A 17382-nucleotide genomic window follows, 5' to 3' on the forward strand; every position below is an offset into this window, starting at 1 on the left:
ATTAAAAAATTAATAATTTTGCCAGAAAAAGGCATCTCTCGTCATCTCCAGCTGTCAGAGAAAGCGCAGTGAAGGGTCAATGGGGACATCTCGGGTACACCTGAAATTCACTCTCATTACACCCAACTATACAGGGAGTTTTAAGACTCTTAAAGTAAAAGCAGGTTCAGAGACAATGGGGTGTACTTGCAATTAGGCCACAGGATTTTGGCTTACTATCATGCTCAACAGACATACAGTCTGTTAAAAACCACAGATCTGAAGTCTGAAAGGTATGAATATAAAAGTCATAATATTTTGAGATGTTTATTTCAGTACAATATTCTGACAAATACATGGGTTTATATATATATGGCAACAAATAAAGCACCACAACTGAACAGTCTATCTCAATGCATACATCAATCTACATCTAACCTCTACAGACGAACAAACCAGAGCAGGACAAATCTGTCTCATCATTAAAAAAAACCAATCAGTTAAAAAATAAAGCTACAGTGTCTTATAAAGTCTAATGAGTATTTTATGTAGTTTTTTTTTTACATTCTCCATGAATTGGACATATAATTGAATACATGTAAGCTATTCCAAAATACATCCAATATAATTTTTTTCATGAAATACAAAGACAAACCTCTTAATGCCCAGTTTTTGAAAAATCTTTTACAAACTCTGAAAAAGTTTTCATCACTTTTGCAAAGATGACAAAATAGTTCATTTTGCTGGAGCCTACAATAAATCTTCAATATAGGACAAGCCATAATACTGATTCAACTGGTCATAGTAACCATTATCAAAACCCATCCCCTTACTGCTACACATCAAGATTGTCCATTTGAATAAACCCTACTTGAAATAATTTAGCAAAAACATCAGTCGATGAGATATCCGCCATTATATTTAATTCATGTAGCTCATACAATTATGCCAAAATGCACCATTTAAACACAAAACATGAATTTAGAATACCGGGGTAGTAAGCTCTATAAAATGAATAAGGCAGATTGGGTCGGGAGCACACCTGGAAAATAATGAAAGTGTCCCAAAAAAATATAAGAAAATACCAGGGGTGTTCAAAAATGTAAGGAAAATACCAGGGATGTCCCAGAAATGTAAAAAAATATCAGGGGTGTCCCAGAAATGTAAGAAAAATATCAGGGGTGTCCCACAACTGAAGAGACAGCTAGAAGGTGATTCCTTCACAATTAGGGCTTGGCGTGGAATTACATTCCCACCCCTCAAATTATTTAAGTATAAATACACTGAAATGTGCTTACGTGCATATTCACCAGTACAAAAGGTTACATATAGCTTACATAGTCCACCCAAAAGCTGAAAAAATGTTAAATTCTGAACTTTGTTCAGTCAGAAGTTTTATTTTCAAAAACAGTATTATATAATATATATTATATCATGAAAAATTTTATGATATTACGTACACGTATTTGTACTCATTTGCCTTGACAATACAGGCAAAACACCTAGCAATGATTCAAAAGATGAAGATGAAGCCTCCGTGAAAAAAATATGTAAAACATTTATTATTGAAAGTGTATGACTGTGAAATAAATTCTCAATTGAATCTGTTGAATCAATATACAAATAAAGCTGTTTTCCCATGGTACAACAACTTGGTTATGCAATTCATAGTAACATCAGTGCACACAGATGTAAGGATTTCCGGAGTACTTTTTAACGTTAAACTGTACTATTAGCAATAACAATCTTCTTACATTATAAACAGATGTAAATTATTTTGCAAGTACTCACATTTCTCTAAGTTATAGCATTCTCAGTTAAAGTTAGATTTTATGTTACTTTTTGTGTAAAATATTGGAAAAATTTTTCTGGTTCTATTTGAAAAAAAAATCTCAACAAACCCCAAAACAACAGACATTATGTCAGGTTTTTAGCCAATTCTACGGATAATTGGAATAAATCCAGTACATACAATACAAATCCAAGCAGTACTGAAACATCAATAGCTCTGTATAAGTATGTCAAGTACTTCACAGTAAAGTCGTGTCCTCAACTGGTACACCGAGCTGTAGGCGAGGGAACCAGACACACTCTGTTGATGGCCATTTCACTGAATGCAGCATTCCTTTTTTCACTGAATGCAGCATTCCTTTTTTCACTGAATGCAGCATTCCTTATTTTCACTGAATGCAGCATTCCTTTTTTCACTGAATGCAGCATTCCTTTTTTCACTGGATGCAGCATTCCTTTTTGTCATGTAGGATTTTACCCTGAGTTATCCTTCTATCCAAATGCTCATCATCTTCAATGCTTGATAAAAGAAACAAACAGCATAATTATGTATCATAAATATGTATTTCCATAGGGAATGAATGCCCCTCCTAATGCCACTTTTGTATATAGCATAAAAAAATGAGCCTTGTATCTACACACTAGTAAAATTAGACTTAATGACTCTTTTTTCATATTTTTTTTGTACCGAATTGTATTAGTAAAGGATGAAGTTTTGTGGTATCTTGAACAGTTTACTTGAAATTTGAAACTCAGATAAACACAAAATAAGGACAAGGTCACAGTGAGGGCCAACATCAGAATTGTAGCATGTTTGAATATTCTCAGCAATACATATCTTTGTATAATGTTTGATAAATACATTTTAAGGAGTCACGGGGGAGAATGTTTCAAACATACGATTTCCTTTAATTTTTTTTAAAGTGAAATGTCAACTTCTGAGTAAACTATGTGCAAAATATAAAATAAATTGACCGGATAGTTTATCTGTTTGTCGCGCTCAAATTTGGTCGTATGTCCGATTCATCACCGACATTTTATGTAGGATTATACAGGAAAATGAGGGTTTTCATTTTCAATTTCATATTTGATAAATTACAAACATATAATTTTCTTTAAATTTTCAGCGATGGAAGGTTAACGTATAAGTAAACTTTTTGCCAAATTAAAACGAAATTGAACGGATGGTTTTTAGACTATCCGTCCTCATAGTTTGATCCTATAAACGTGCCGTGCCAGCCATTTTACATTATAGAATTGTATTAAACAAAAGGATGTTTACGAATCAAATTTAATTTTATATGTATTAGAAGAAAAAATACATTTCCACTCACACAGAACGTAGAAGGGTCGCATATATGTTTTTATAGTTTTGATTTTAATTATTGACGCTGTAATAGAAAATGCACGACGTTAATTTTTGTCAGTTGTTACGTCAGAGTCTCAACTCATCCTAAGACGTTGACTCCGACAAAAATAATGTCGATTTTGAAGAAGCGCCGAAAAAATTAAAATACTTCTGACATTATTCTAACAATTCATTTCACTTCAAATAATTTTTTGATAAGTAATTTTTCTGAAACAAAAACGTTACATGATAACCTTTATGATTGAACATTTTACTTTAAATTTGTGTTTTACAACAGTAATGCGCAATACCCTGCGCAGAGGGCGCAAAATTTTAAACCCGCTACCGACCTTAAATTGTTTTCTTGAATCATCTGACTGTAACTTTAGAAATAGCAGAGTTTCATTAAGCAGCTTGAACAGTTTCATTGAAATATTAGTTGATCACAAAGACTGATGGATGAACAGAAGGATTGAAGAACAGAAAACAGACATGGATCAAAGTACTCAAAGTACTCACATCCAGGCTCATTTGATGGGTATATATTGAAAACATTTTTTATGAAATGGCATTATATAACAGATTAAATAGAAACATTGAGTCATCATTAATGAATTAACTTTGTTTATAAGCATATTAATACATATTCATATTGATATCATAAATATAAGAAATTATGGGAGGGTCAGAAATTTAACACCGCAACTAAGATTTACTGTTCAAATAATTCCCTCAACCATTTGTTTTCTCAGTTTGATAACAGGGGCTATTTGTGTAAACAATGTATTCTGCCGCAAAGCAACTTTATATTGCAAACATGAAGTTCTGTATACAGGGAAATATTCACGCCCGTTTTATTTTTGCTCTTTTCGCTCTCGTTGTCAATGGGCTAATTTAAGACTGGGCAAATTCCAATATCTTAAACTTATCTCTCTTTTAAAACACGTCAACCTTGTTTGGGCGAATTCAAGATGGGGTGAAACCGTTTGCGAGTCAAGAAGAGCAAAAACAATATGGGGCAAAACGGTATTTAGAATACGACAAAGAACAAGATTAACATGTGATGTATATATAAATACATCGAATGTAAATGTACGCTGACCAACAGGCTACACATTCTACATCATCTTTTAAGTTGGAACTACTTTTTTGTGTGAAGAGCAATTTAAACTGTTGTTCAGCCAACATCTGGTAAACCATGCATCGTACCTTTAACCTGCCATTTCTTACACAATGAGTTGGCTAAAAACCATGTTTGCTCTGGCCAGATACATGATAGTGCTAAAGGTATGATCTACTCCTTGCGAATGACAAACAATCCTAAAATTCCTTTTAATTTTAAAATGAGCTAATTAGACAAAATCACTACCAACACAATGCTGATAATGGGGAAGCAGCTCCATCTTCTGCTTCACTGAAAAGCTTTTATTTCAGGCCATTACTTACACTTTGTCTGACCAAAGTCAAGCAAACTCACAAGGGACACAGACTAAGTGAATGATTTCAGTATAAATGGAGTCATTAGAGGTTGTATGCAGTCACAAAATCACAAGAGATTACTTTTACCTGCACCACTAAGTATGAAACAATGTTGTTTAGAAAAATATAGTTACACTGAAAACCTGGTTAATACAAATGTTCTAGTGAAAGTTCTGTAATTGCAAATCAGAAAAAATCATTATCACACTGACATTAATTCACACTGAACAAAATTTTTATTATCTCTTATTTAGTGTCAGTATGCCATCTAAATGTCTTGAACTTATTTTCTGCAACTTTAAATAAATTTTAGCAGTTTTGAAAAGTGGAGTTCATTGTTCTAGAAAACTTAACCTGAAAATTATTAAGATGTCATTATTAAGATGTCATTAAAATATTTTCCAGACAAGAAGCTCACTTCTTTTAAAATAGGTACAATGCTAAATACATGAAGACTGTTTATAACATGTACATTGTATACAGAAAAGCGGTGTTACCCTTCACTCTGTGATAAAACAAAATGTAAGTATGTAGACATCTGGACAAGAATGTGACACGACTAGGAACAAAAGAGGAACAGAAATTCATGTTCTGAAATAGTAATGACATGCATATGTTTTGAGAATTTGGAAGTGTAATAAGATTAGACTACCACTAAAGACTCTTAAAGCGGCAATCACAGATTAGAGAGACAAATCCCCTGGAACGCAACAAAAGAAACGGAGACATTTATTTCTGGAGAAGAAGGTCCCAGTTCTTAAAGTTCCACTCTGAAGAGAATGATTCACCAATAAAATATTTACACTGGAAATAATTTTAAGCTAACATCTTCCAAATAACTATTCGATTAATAATCGGATCAAATGATGACCATTTTATTGTATAATTGATACCAAGAGTACACATTCATCAAGGACAGAGGGAAAGAGTATTTGTTAAGGAAGATATGAAAACTAAAATGCAATGTGAATATTTCCTTGAAGATTGGTAAAATAAATCGTATTCCAAACTGTTTCCAAAAAGATTTTGAATTTGTTGTTCTTAATGAAAAAGAACATTCCAAATAATTGTATGAAGTCTTTTTTTTAAATACATTAACTAATTTGCTTGCAAAAATCAATATTAATCATTATGTTTACAAATTAAAATCGTCATATATTTATATATCTTAATTCAATTCTTATTTCATTCTGAGAGAAAACAAACTACAGAAAGAATATGAATTAAAGTTTTAATTATAATTGCCAATAATTATTCCACCTGTTCAAAAGAGCTGCACAGTCGTAGCATGCCTAAAACAGGTATTCTCTGTCAAAATGAGACTTTGGCAGGAATCGGTCAGAGTCAAACACCATCAGAAGACAAAGCCAGAAAGAGCATGTCTAAAAATCCACCCACTAATTTGAATCTTTATGACCTATAATTTAGGTATTGAGCGGGACTTGATCTGGAACTAACATGACACTGGTTACGCTTTGAAATAGATGGATAGCTGGGATGCCTCAATTAGCCATTGATCTTTTGCATCCCTTTGTTTCACCATTTCAAAATGATATTTAATAACATTATCCACAAGGTTAAGCTTCATTTTGCATTTGACTGAAGATGGCACAGGGATCAGAAAGAAAAAAGGTGACAGATCTTTCAGACATGCTGGAATAATCAGTAAAAAGTTCCTCTGTTGGACTTCTAAACACCAACTCTAACAAATTGTAAGCATTTCTACCAAGGTTTCTGGCTACAAAGTATAATATTTGTTGTGGTACTTACGCTCTTTCTTGTGAGTCCAAGTGTTGAACCATTTCATCTCTTTTGTTCACAATGTCCACTAGTTCCTCCAGAAGAAGTTTCTCCCGATGCTTCTGGGCATCAGTTTTCTGCCAGTCTAAAAAAATAATTCATATTTGAATTGAATCCTAATATTTTTCATGATTTACTTTAAGTTTCTTAACTTACTGAAGCAGGGGGTCAATATATCCTTACCTATTTATTTTAATTATATAATAAAGATGCTGTTATCTTTGTTAAAAAAAAATCTCAAAGACAATATAATATAAACACACAGTGATAATTTTATGGAAATAAAAATGCTGTCAAATCATTTTTACTTGTGGGGGTCTATGTTCGTGGGTAGCCAAAATTTTCCGGCTTCGTAGGGGCATAATTTCATTAGTACCAAATTCTGGATAATTTTAATAAACATTATAAAACAAATGCTTGTATATCATTTGTGGGGATGTAAATTTGTGGGCAAGGGTTACCCATGAAACCACGAATATTGGTCCACAGTAATTCATATATTCATCCAAAAAAAAAAAAGTATAATTTATTGGATTAATATTTTGACATTTGTAAATTTATAAACCTGCATGCGAAACCAGATAATGAAAATTTAAGTGAAATCTTAAAACACGTTAAATCCCAAAATCTTATTAAGTTACAATAAAGAAAAGTACGGTAGATATACTTTTATCTATATATTAAAGAGTAATTCTAAAAAAGGTAACAAGGAGGATTGGTTTCCTGCCCCGATTAAGAAGGAAACATTTATCTCATCATGACGTACTAACTCAGTCTTAGCTATGCTATCAAAATCCTTTGATGTCACAAAAAACACAATCCCGCCAATATTTGCCTTTCTCACCTATTCAGGTTTGTTTTATTATAAAACAACAGACTATGGGCTTAAGGGTGGCTTAAGTGATAGAGATTGGAATACGTACAAAAACAAAACCAGCATCTTTTGACGTGCTTTTGTATGTGTGTATGTGTGTGAGGACAATAAAGCCAAGTGTCAACAGATATTCATATAGTGTCAAAACACCATCAACTGTTGTCTATACTGGTCATAAGGCACCACCCACACACTGATAAAGTGATGGTTATGGTAATTAATGTTATGTAAGAAAGAAATGCCTACCCAAAAGTAGTCACTGTCTTTGGATATCTCAAAAATAAGTCAACATTTATTCTGCATTCAATAAAATGACCTGTTAGGACTTAAAATCTTATACATTCCAAACTTTTAATCCATTTTCAGAGAAAATATTTGTTTTTTGTTTCCTGGTATCACTAAAAGTATAAATTATTGAAACCTATATATCAAAAATAAGGATTTTTTATGTATGGTAATTCAAAACTGTTTGAAAAATAACAGCAAAGATGCTTCATGCAATATAATTGACAAGTAAAATTTAAGGTTCCTTAATTGTGTTAACTTGTTAATCTACAGTATAGTTAAGCCATTGTTAATTTCTGTCTATCAGTTTGACAATATAACATATAAAGGGGTAAACTGATTGAATCATGATAATGTACATGTATTGCCTTTAAATGTATCAAAATAAATATTTTTTATTATTTTAAAAAAAAACTAATTATTATTAGTAAAATTGACAGCAAGGAGGAGAAATTTACATTAATTATTTTTGTAATTCATTCACAGCTATCTAACAATTATCCCTCAGAAAATAATTTTGTGACATTTAATCAATTTATTTCTTTCTTTTTTTTATAAATATTATTATTTATTTAGAAATTCAACCTTGGGCAATACAGCCCATCAGTTTACGATAATTCACATATTACAATATTATAATATTATAATGATAATTTGACTCAAACTTTTGAGTGTTAAACCCAAAGTAAAGTCAATTTTCGCTCTCCTAATTTAAATTAACATTTTAAAAGTACTTCAAGATTTTTCTTAATTTTTTGCTCTAAATGATCATTTAGAAAAACAGGTATGAATAAAAAAATTCATTTTGAATAGATACAAATGTGATAAATATGTGATATATGCAAGTTTATTGTGACCTCATTCATCGAAAAAGGAAGAAAATAGGCTGTGCTTGCTTTCCAATCATATTTCTAGACTTAAGATATCCTTGAAATAAGAAAAGATAAATATAAAAACAACATATTTGTTTCAGCTTACAACTGATACCAGTCAGGTATTCTCATTGAACGAATCATTTAATAAAACGGTGGTATATTATTTGTTATTGTTACATTGGATCATATATAGGTCAAATTGAAAATAATTAAAGATTTATTTTACATTCGCATTTTGCCTTAAAGTTAATCTAAATAAGGGTCAAATTAGGACCTAATTCTTTCTCAGGACACCTGATTATGCTAGGTCTTTTCCATGAGAGTGCTACTTTCTGCCCCCAAGAATTTCATATTTTGTACAATGTGTATATTCAGTTATAGGCTGTGCCTGTTTTCTAATCCTCATTAAAATTATCAATAAAATGTTTAATCAAATCATATAGTCTTTTATATGTAATCACTTAACCAGCTTAGAGTCGTCATAAAATAAAACATACAAATATATTAAAATGGATATAAATATTTCTATCCGCAAAATCAGATGGATATATTACCAGTATTTTATTGAAGAAAAATGTAAAATGGCCAACATTATTCACAACAATGACTCTTTTAGTTCTTTAGAAAACAATTTTGATTTCATGACACTGAGTAAATCTAATTTGGTAATCTCCTAGTGCAGAATGTTTAATTAAAACCAAACAAATTCTCTGCATCAAAAGCTGACCACATTTGACCAATCAGGGCTCAGCGCGAGTAATTGGTCAGACATTAGAAGCCATTAAAATGAGTTGGAGATATCCATCAATAACATACACAGACACACACTCTATCAACTATAAAGCTTCTTACAATATTTAGCAATGGGTCAACAGTCATTTCGATGTCCATCATTTACACAACAGTACCAAATAAGCAATAAATCACCCTCACTTTGACAGACTTTTCATTCATCATCATTAAGAAAAATCTTGTAAATTATGCTAATGCCAATTGTATGCCTCAATGAGATGTAATTGTGCAGCAGTGATATCAATGAAGATTTCTTGAAACACATTGTGATTAAAGAAAAGATTGTGGAATCGGACGTGGGTTATTTCATATATATAAACAAACTGTACTAAGTTGGTGATTGATTATTTTTCCGTGATTTTAAACTTGTCATCAATACTTTTTTAAAAACATTTCAATGCTTAAAATTCGATCATTGTGCAATTTTTTTAATTGCAGCATATGAAATTAAAACCATCGCAATCGATACTTTTTGAGAAATCGTGAAATTTTAATGCTGTTGAGTTAAAACAACTAACAGTATAATAATGATTTATGATTCAGGTTTAAACCTTGCCTAAATAAACAGAATTGAGTCTTGACTCCAGCAAATTCTTAAATTTATTTTCAGATTTTGGATGAAAGTCAACAGTTATAGCTCCAAACACATTAAAACTTTCAACATATGATATCATATTAATCAATTTTATCAGTCTATTCTTTCTTTTTTTTCAATTCATTTTAAACCAACTTAGTTCTCATATCTGTACAGCTTGTGAACATGATAGCTCTCTATCTCAAAAATCTAAAATACATGAAAAAGACAAAGAAAAGAAAATAATCATATGTTAACGAAAACAACATCATAACAATGATGAATGAAATTTTTGAAACAGAAAAATGTAAGAAAATAAATTTTTCAATGTCAAAAAAAAATCAAACAACAAGCTTTCATCCTATTCTTCATACAATAAGTTAGTCTTACAAGATATGAAAAGGTTGATAAATGAATATCCTTATTTTGTCACACATAAGCTCAACCCCTGATATCACAATATAAACCGATTTTCAACACCAACTCAAGAGAAGGATTAAAATCGTCTTTGACTTTGTCACAATATGGTGCAATTGATTTAATTCTATTTTAGCACTTTCAACATTCATAGGCCAAGAGTTATTCAGACAGAAAATTGATGGGGATCAACTCTGACAGTTTATGGCCACATGTGTTGCCTTTTCAGTTAAAAACTCTGTATCAAAATAATTAGTTTTGTCCACCTCCCTGATGATTTGTAACATTTTCGAAGAGATTGGTCTGAAATTTTGCTCATATTTTTTCAGAGAGAGAGAGAGAGAGAGTGAGGAGAACAGAAAAAATTGTACTTGTTAATTAATAAAGCATTATTAGCATACACAGATTCCATTATCTTGTATTTTTTTAAACTACAGAGCTCTTTTAACATGTTGGTATTCCATAACATGTATTTATAAATGGCAGGAGGTACAATATTTGATATTAAAAATCCTGCTACCCTTTTATTAATGATGAAAATCAATAATTGATAAAAAAAATAAATGTATAGCCTTCTATATAACAGCTGAGAACTAAAATTTGGCCATATATATTACAGATGGATGCACTAAGCATGTACACAGCCAAAGTCAGTTAACTTTGCCTGTAGACTTTAAATAATTCTGTAAACTCAGTCAACAATTTTGCATCTTCATGTACATACATGGAAAATTTAATTTGCATGACTTTTTTTCCTGATCAAAACAAGTCTGCCATTCTTGGCTAACAAGACAAGCAGACTTAGCGTCAGTCATAAGGGAAGATTGATGAGCTAGCTGATTGGTTAAGTACGACAATGCCAATATATAATTCTGGAGGATCAAAAATTAATTATCCCCTGCAAGGTGCATACACCCCAAAAATCTGATATTGAGTGATTAAGCCTTAATGCTACCTGAAAAAGTTCAAAGCCTGAATATTAGGAACATTAATGTCTAATGTTTTTCACGTTGTGTAACCAAATTTGAAAAATGTCCTTGAATGCTAAAGTATCAAGATGAATGGGGTTTGCAATGAACAATTTCTACTCTGATGCTTCAATTATTATTTTAATTTTTTTATCCGCAAGAGGATGAAAGATGGCATACAAATTGACAAATGACCCCAACAAATTGCACATTAATACAGTGAAGTTCATTAAGACAATGGCCATACCTCCAGACAGAACGAAAGAAAAACAGAGCATATGGGTTTCGACAGATTGCTCAATTACATACAAGAAAGAAAAACCACCCAGAGATATTAAACCATCAATGATCCATCAGGTTTTGACAACACAAAACATGGCCACTCCACAATGCAAGTTTCCCTTCATCAATTCTACCTTTCATTCCTGGAGAGAATAGTTGACATTGAAATCTATCGACTCTCAGATAAAACGATTGGGTCGGTATCAGGTGAAGCCAGCGTCTGGCTCCTGAGTCTGGCCTGACCTTTCACCTGGTCGACACCAAACCACCCGTATCCATCTTTATCTACATACTTTTTATACCTGGAATATTTTCTCTGCATATTTTCATCAATACAATTAAACCTAAAGCATTTTTACAATCTAATTAAAATAAGATACTTAGAATGCCACACAGCGGATCTAAGTACTAGTATCTAATTTTAATCAGATTGAATATTTTTACAATTGAATGAAATCTCTCTCTCTCTCTCTCTCTCTCTCTCTCTCTCTCTCTCTCTCTCTCCTTTTTTTGAAAGTGATCTTAAGTTTGCGAGTGTTATGTACTTTCAATCTTTGGTTAAAAGCAAACGTTTTAAGCATCCTGCCTTTTTTTTCAATGAATACTATTCCAATTCATGGTGAAATGATTGTGCAAACATTTGAAATGATGAGCCATATGTTAGCATGTGAAGGTCCTAATGTCTAATGCACAAACCCAAGTATTAATCAAACACTACAAGATGGTTGTAAAATATGTTTTTATTGAGAAAGTAAAAGACCTGCACAGGTGAATATTTATTCAACACGACCACAAGACAGCGAGCTTTGAAGCCTGGCTTTGGTATCTCCACACAGTAAATGCTTCTATCAATGAAAATACATTTTCTCAGCTCCAAGTCAAGGTGCAGTTTGTTAGTTTGTACTCATAATATTAAAAAACTAGATTTGCACTGAACAAATTTTCTAGATACAATACACAAACACTTAAAATATATTGTAAGAACGCATGCATGAAAATGTTTCTCTTTTTGGAACAAATATATTTCATTATAAATAGATACATGTACCCAACTGTTGTCTTTTTTTGTTGTTAACTTGACACATCGATCGTCCGTCTATTTATTTCTTGATTGGTATTGACCATGCAAGTATCAGGTGTCGTGTGACATACCCAGATAATTATCTAATTAATTACCAACTCGTCAGAGGGATTACAGTAATACCCCACCAGCTTCCAAAGTTATGACTCTAAGAAGATTTACCGAAAGCTTCAGGACATGCACTGCCAGGAACTGTTTAGAGGAGACAGCCTTATTGATCTTTTGTCAGCAGTATCATTTTGAAGAAGAAAAAAAAGAAAAAAAATGGTGTTGGCAAAATAACTATTCCTGACTTCTTTTTTAAATTTGGCCTCTCAACTCACTAACATTCTAATTTTTGTAGGTGTTTTTCTAACTGAACTTTAAAATTGACAAAAGTTTAGTATGTCACTGTAATTGATCAATCAAGGTCAAAGATACTGTTTTCTTTTGATGGTTTCAATGATCTATTTTTACTTCAATTTGACCTAGTTAAGACATATATTCTATATGTCTGACTGCGATGACAAATCAGATAAATGACTGTTGCACAAGATGAAATAGGTCATGCTCATGATAATTTAATTATTGCATGCTTAACTCAGGTATTACAAGAATATTTATATTCATGTTCCCTTTTGGTATTCCATTGACTGATTTTGTAACATTTTAAACTGATCTAAAATAAATGTATTTTTTGATCAACTAGAGCGGAAATGGAGAGATTTCATAAAATTCCAGGAAATGAAAGATTCTGTAAATTATGTTCACTAGCAAAGTTTGTGAAATACTTTCAATTTATTTGAGACTAATGGTAAATTTAAATTTTTTTAATTAAGACCCAAATTTATTTTCAAAGAAATTTAAAGATTTTATCTTAAAAACGTTATCTTAACAGAAACATTTAACAGTCAACAGAAAAATGTTACAAAGGTATATGTAAACTGGGGGAAAAAATGTTAAAAATTAATATCAAAAATATTTCAGAAATTATCCTCTCCATTTAAATATTTACAATAATTGTATCACTGACAGTATAAAAATGTGTTATTATTAAAAAATGTAACATCACCATTCCATAATCTAATGTAAGCTTACGATTATCTATACTTGTGAGTACTATATACATGTAACAAAGTAATTCATGCATATATGTAACCGTTTGTAATGGTACATGCACCAATGAACCGTATGGTTTTTGGTAATAAACAATACAATGCTGATTTTATTTGTTTTATAAAAAAAAACCCACTGTTGATAGACCTAAAGGCCAGTTATAAATAAACTCTATTTGATATCCGAATATATAATTTGATCCATATTGTTTATTAATATGCTAAATATCAAAGTTCATTTATTATTAAGCTACTGAATATTAAAAGTACTTTTAAGCAGAAAATGGAGTCCTCTAGCTTGTTCATTCGTGTAAAAAAATTAAATTTGTACAAAATGCAGACAAAAAGAGCTAGGAAACCTACTATTTGTGTGGCCAGTGTTCTTACCCATGTACATGTTACGAGATGTTGTGTTCACACAGTCTCGATATAGATAAATATTAATCAGCTTATTACATGCAATGTTATATAAGGCAATCTAATGGACAGATATAATTTCATAAAAATCTAAGAGGATTGCACACATGTCTCCTCCCTATTCTTATGTTAAATCCTTTTTTTGAAAAGACGAGGGTTGGACAATTCCATGAAATAATTTTACACATTTGCTTCAATTCATTATTTCATTCAAAATTGCACAAAAATGGGCTTGTCTTATACCAATGTCTTAGCAAAGGTGTTGGCATTTCATCAACATTACCTCACCAAATTAAGTACCCCATCTTTATTGAAGCAAAAGTAATCCTGACATCAAACAAGAGGCCCATGGGCCACATCGCTCACCTGAGGAACAATAGGTATGATAAAATCAGCTCAATGGAGTCATAATACAAACTATCTGGACAATATACAATAATTCATGTAAATCCTGTATAAATAAAATCCATTTTCCCCTGGATATTCTTATGTTTATAATCATTAGTCCCTTTTCTAACAGGATGATTTTATAGTCATATCATGTGTTGAGTATTGCAGTTCTCAAAAAGATCCCTAACAATAGTTTATATATGGGATATAAACGTACAGTAAACTCTCAACCTTCTCATGAGGCCAAAGAATTGTCCTGGGGCCAAAGTCTTAACAATTATAAAGAATCATCTGGCTGATTAGTTTCTGAGAAGATTTTTAAAGATTTACCCTATAAATTCCTTTGTTAAACTTTGACCCCCCCCCCATTGTGGCCTCACCCTACCCCTGGGGATCATAATTTTCACAACTTTGAATCTACACTATCTGAGGATGCTTTCACACAGGTTCCAGCTTTCCTGGCTGATTAGTTTCTGAGAAGAAGATTTTTAAAGATGACTCTGTTTATTCCTATGTAAAACATCGACCTCCCATTGTGGCCCAAACCTACCCCCAGGGGTCATGCTTTTCACAAATTTGAATCTTCACTAACTGAGGATGCTTCCACACAAGTTTCAGCTTTCCTGGCTAATTAGTTTCTCTGAGAAGAAGATTTTTAAAGATTTACTGTATATAATCATATGTTTAACTTCAATCCCCCATTGTGGCCCCAACCTACCCCCAGGGGTCATGATTTTCACAGCTTTGAATCTTCACTACCTGAGGATGCTTCCACACAAGTTCCAGCTTTGCCTTCGAATTAGTTACTGAGAAGAAGATTTTTAAAGATTTACTGAATATATTCCTATGTTAAACTTCGATCCCCCATTGTGGCCCAACCCTACCCCCGGGGATCATGATTTTTACAACTTCGAATTTACACTACCTGAGGATGCATCCACACAAGTGTCAGCTTTCCTGGCTGATTAGTTTCTGAGAAGAAGATTTTTAAAGATTAACTGTGTATATTCCTATGTAAAACGTCGATCTCCCATTGTGGCCCAAACCTACCCCCGGGGGTCATGATTTTCACAAATTTGAATCTTCACTAAATAAGGATGCATCCACACAAGTGTCAGCTTTCCTGGCCAATTAGTTTCTGAGAAGAAGATTTTTAAAGATTTACTTTTTATATTCATATGTTAAACTTCGACCCTCCATTGTGGCCCCACCCTATCCCCAGGGGTCATGATTTTCACATCTTTGAATCTACACTACCTGAGGATGCTTCCACACAAGTTTCAGCTTTCCTGGCCGATTAGTTTCTGAGAAGAGGATTTCTAAAGATTTACTCTATATATTCATTTGTTAAACTTCGACCCCCCATTGTGGCCGCATTCTCAGGTGAGCTAAAAAGGTTAAGTTTACAATTCAATAAGTTGGTTTCTGGAAGAACAGATTTTGAAAATTTTCGTAATAAATATTGACAATTTTTTTACTTTTTAAAGCGCTAAGCATAGCTCAGCCCTTTATTGTCGTTAGATTTCAACTTCCGGTGCATCGAATAACCGCCCCCTCTAAGCAAAAGTATACATCATTTAAACTGGTTAGGGAACCAGTTTCAGGGGTTTATGCACATAACTGCACGGGCTATTGTGAATCTAATTTACGGGTTATTGTGAAATTAATGTACGGGGCTTACATACATCATTGCAAGAACTGTCATGCAGTGATGAGGAAATATAGTGCGTATACAGAAGCTGAAATGCTATATACATATATCTGTTATATACATACAGAAGCTGGGTTAGCGCTTTTCAGTACTATCAGTACTTTGATTTCATCTTTAGCTTTTAAGATCTGTGTACAAACATAGAATTGTTAGCAAATCTCTGTATCTTGCTTATAATTCGAAGCAAACACTAAAAAATGGTTAGTAAATAGAAATTGTTAACAATTAAACACAAGAAACATGCACTTCATGTATAACAAATAAAGAACACAATTTATTTTTTCGAAATGAATCATATATATACATGTATGTACCTACATATTTCCGTAAGCGATATCAAACTCTATTTAAACTGAATAAACTAGAGAAAATGCCGAGCATCTCAACAAAAACCTATTGCATTAATCTACCATTACGCAAAAAATAATGCCGAATTACCGATAGAATGAATTGTATTTCAGTACTCCTACATCAGATTTTGCTTAATTTGCGCAGGTAAACAGTTAACGTAACTGTTTGATTTACCGAAGTCTCTGTTTGATTTGATACGTAAAAATCACGAAATACAGACGACAGTTTCCAGGTTACAAAGCATAAATAATGAAAACGAAACGAAAATCAGAACAAGCTAACATCAACGTCATGTGTGAAAACTGTCAACGCATTGAAATATTTAGCCTCAATTTACTTCACAAAATCGGCACCAATATATTTTTCATGTTTCAAAAATTTCCCTTCATACGCGAACTGTTGCACAACAAGCAAATTCATCATAGTCAGATCGACCCTTTTTCGTATAATGTCATGGCTGCTTTAAACAAAGAACCTCGTTTTAGAAGTATGGAATACGAGTCTTGGTAAAATGGGTAAGCAAAACCGGGCCGTGGCAAAATAAAAGCCGGGGCAGATCGGCAATCGTCAATTCCAAATACGCATTATTTTGCAGCAATATTTACAGCAAATACAAATATACTGGTCCATCAAATATCCTGAAATTTTAATGAGATTGGCAGATTAATAACTGCTTATCTTTTGTTTTGCCCAGGCCAAGACTTGTCTACCCATTTTACCGGATGCCGAATCCGAGGCTATTAAACTGATTGAAACACGCCTTTCCTTTATTATCATTTTCGTAATAACTCAGATTTGAAACAGAATTAGACCTTAATTTTTGCAATTAATATTTTCCTTCCCATAAGGATAATTTATGCTAAACTACGTTGAA

The 17382-nt window shown here is 32.2% G+C and overlaps 1 protein-coding gene across 9 annotated transcripts in view; it reads right to left on the reverse strand.

Moving 5' to 3' along the window:
* Positions 1-290: 290 nt before the first annotated feature.
* Positions 291-17382, reverse strand: part of LOC128175431 (EH domain-binding protein 1-like) — a 57398-nt gene continuing 40306 nt past the window's right edge. For all 9 annotated transcript variants that reach the window (XM_052841051.1, XM_052841052.1, XM_052841047.1 and 6 more), the window contains 2 exons: positions 6368-6482; positions 291-2289 (listed from right to left, as the gene is read on the reverse strand). In XM_052841051.1, the coding sequence (XP_052697011.1) occupies positions 2208-2289; positions 6368-6482 (197 nt within the window). In that variant the 3' untranslated portion in view covers positions 291-2207. The remainder of the gene's footprint in view (positions 2290-6367; positions 6483-17382) is intronic.

The sequence above is a fragment of the Crassostrea angulata genome, chromosome 3 (assembly GCF_025612915.1).
Source record: "Crassostrea angulata isolate pt1a10 chromosome 3, ASM2561291v2, whole genome shotgun sequence".
NCBI lineage: Eukaryota > Metazoa > Mollusca > Bivalvia > Ostreida > Ostreidae > Magallana > Magallana angulata.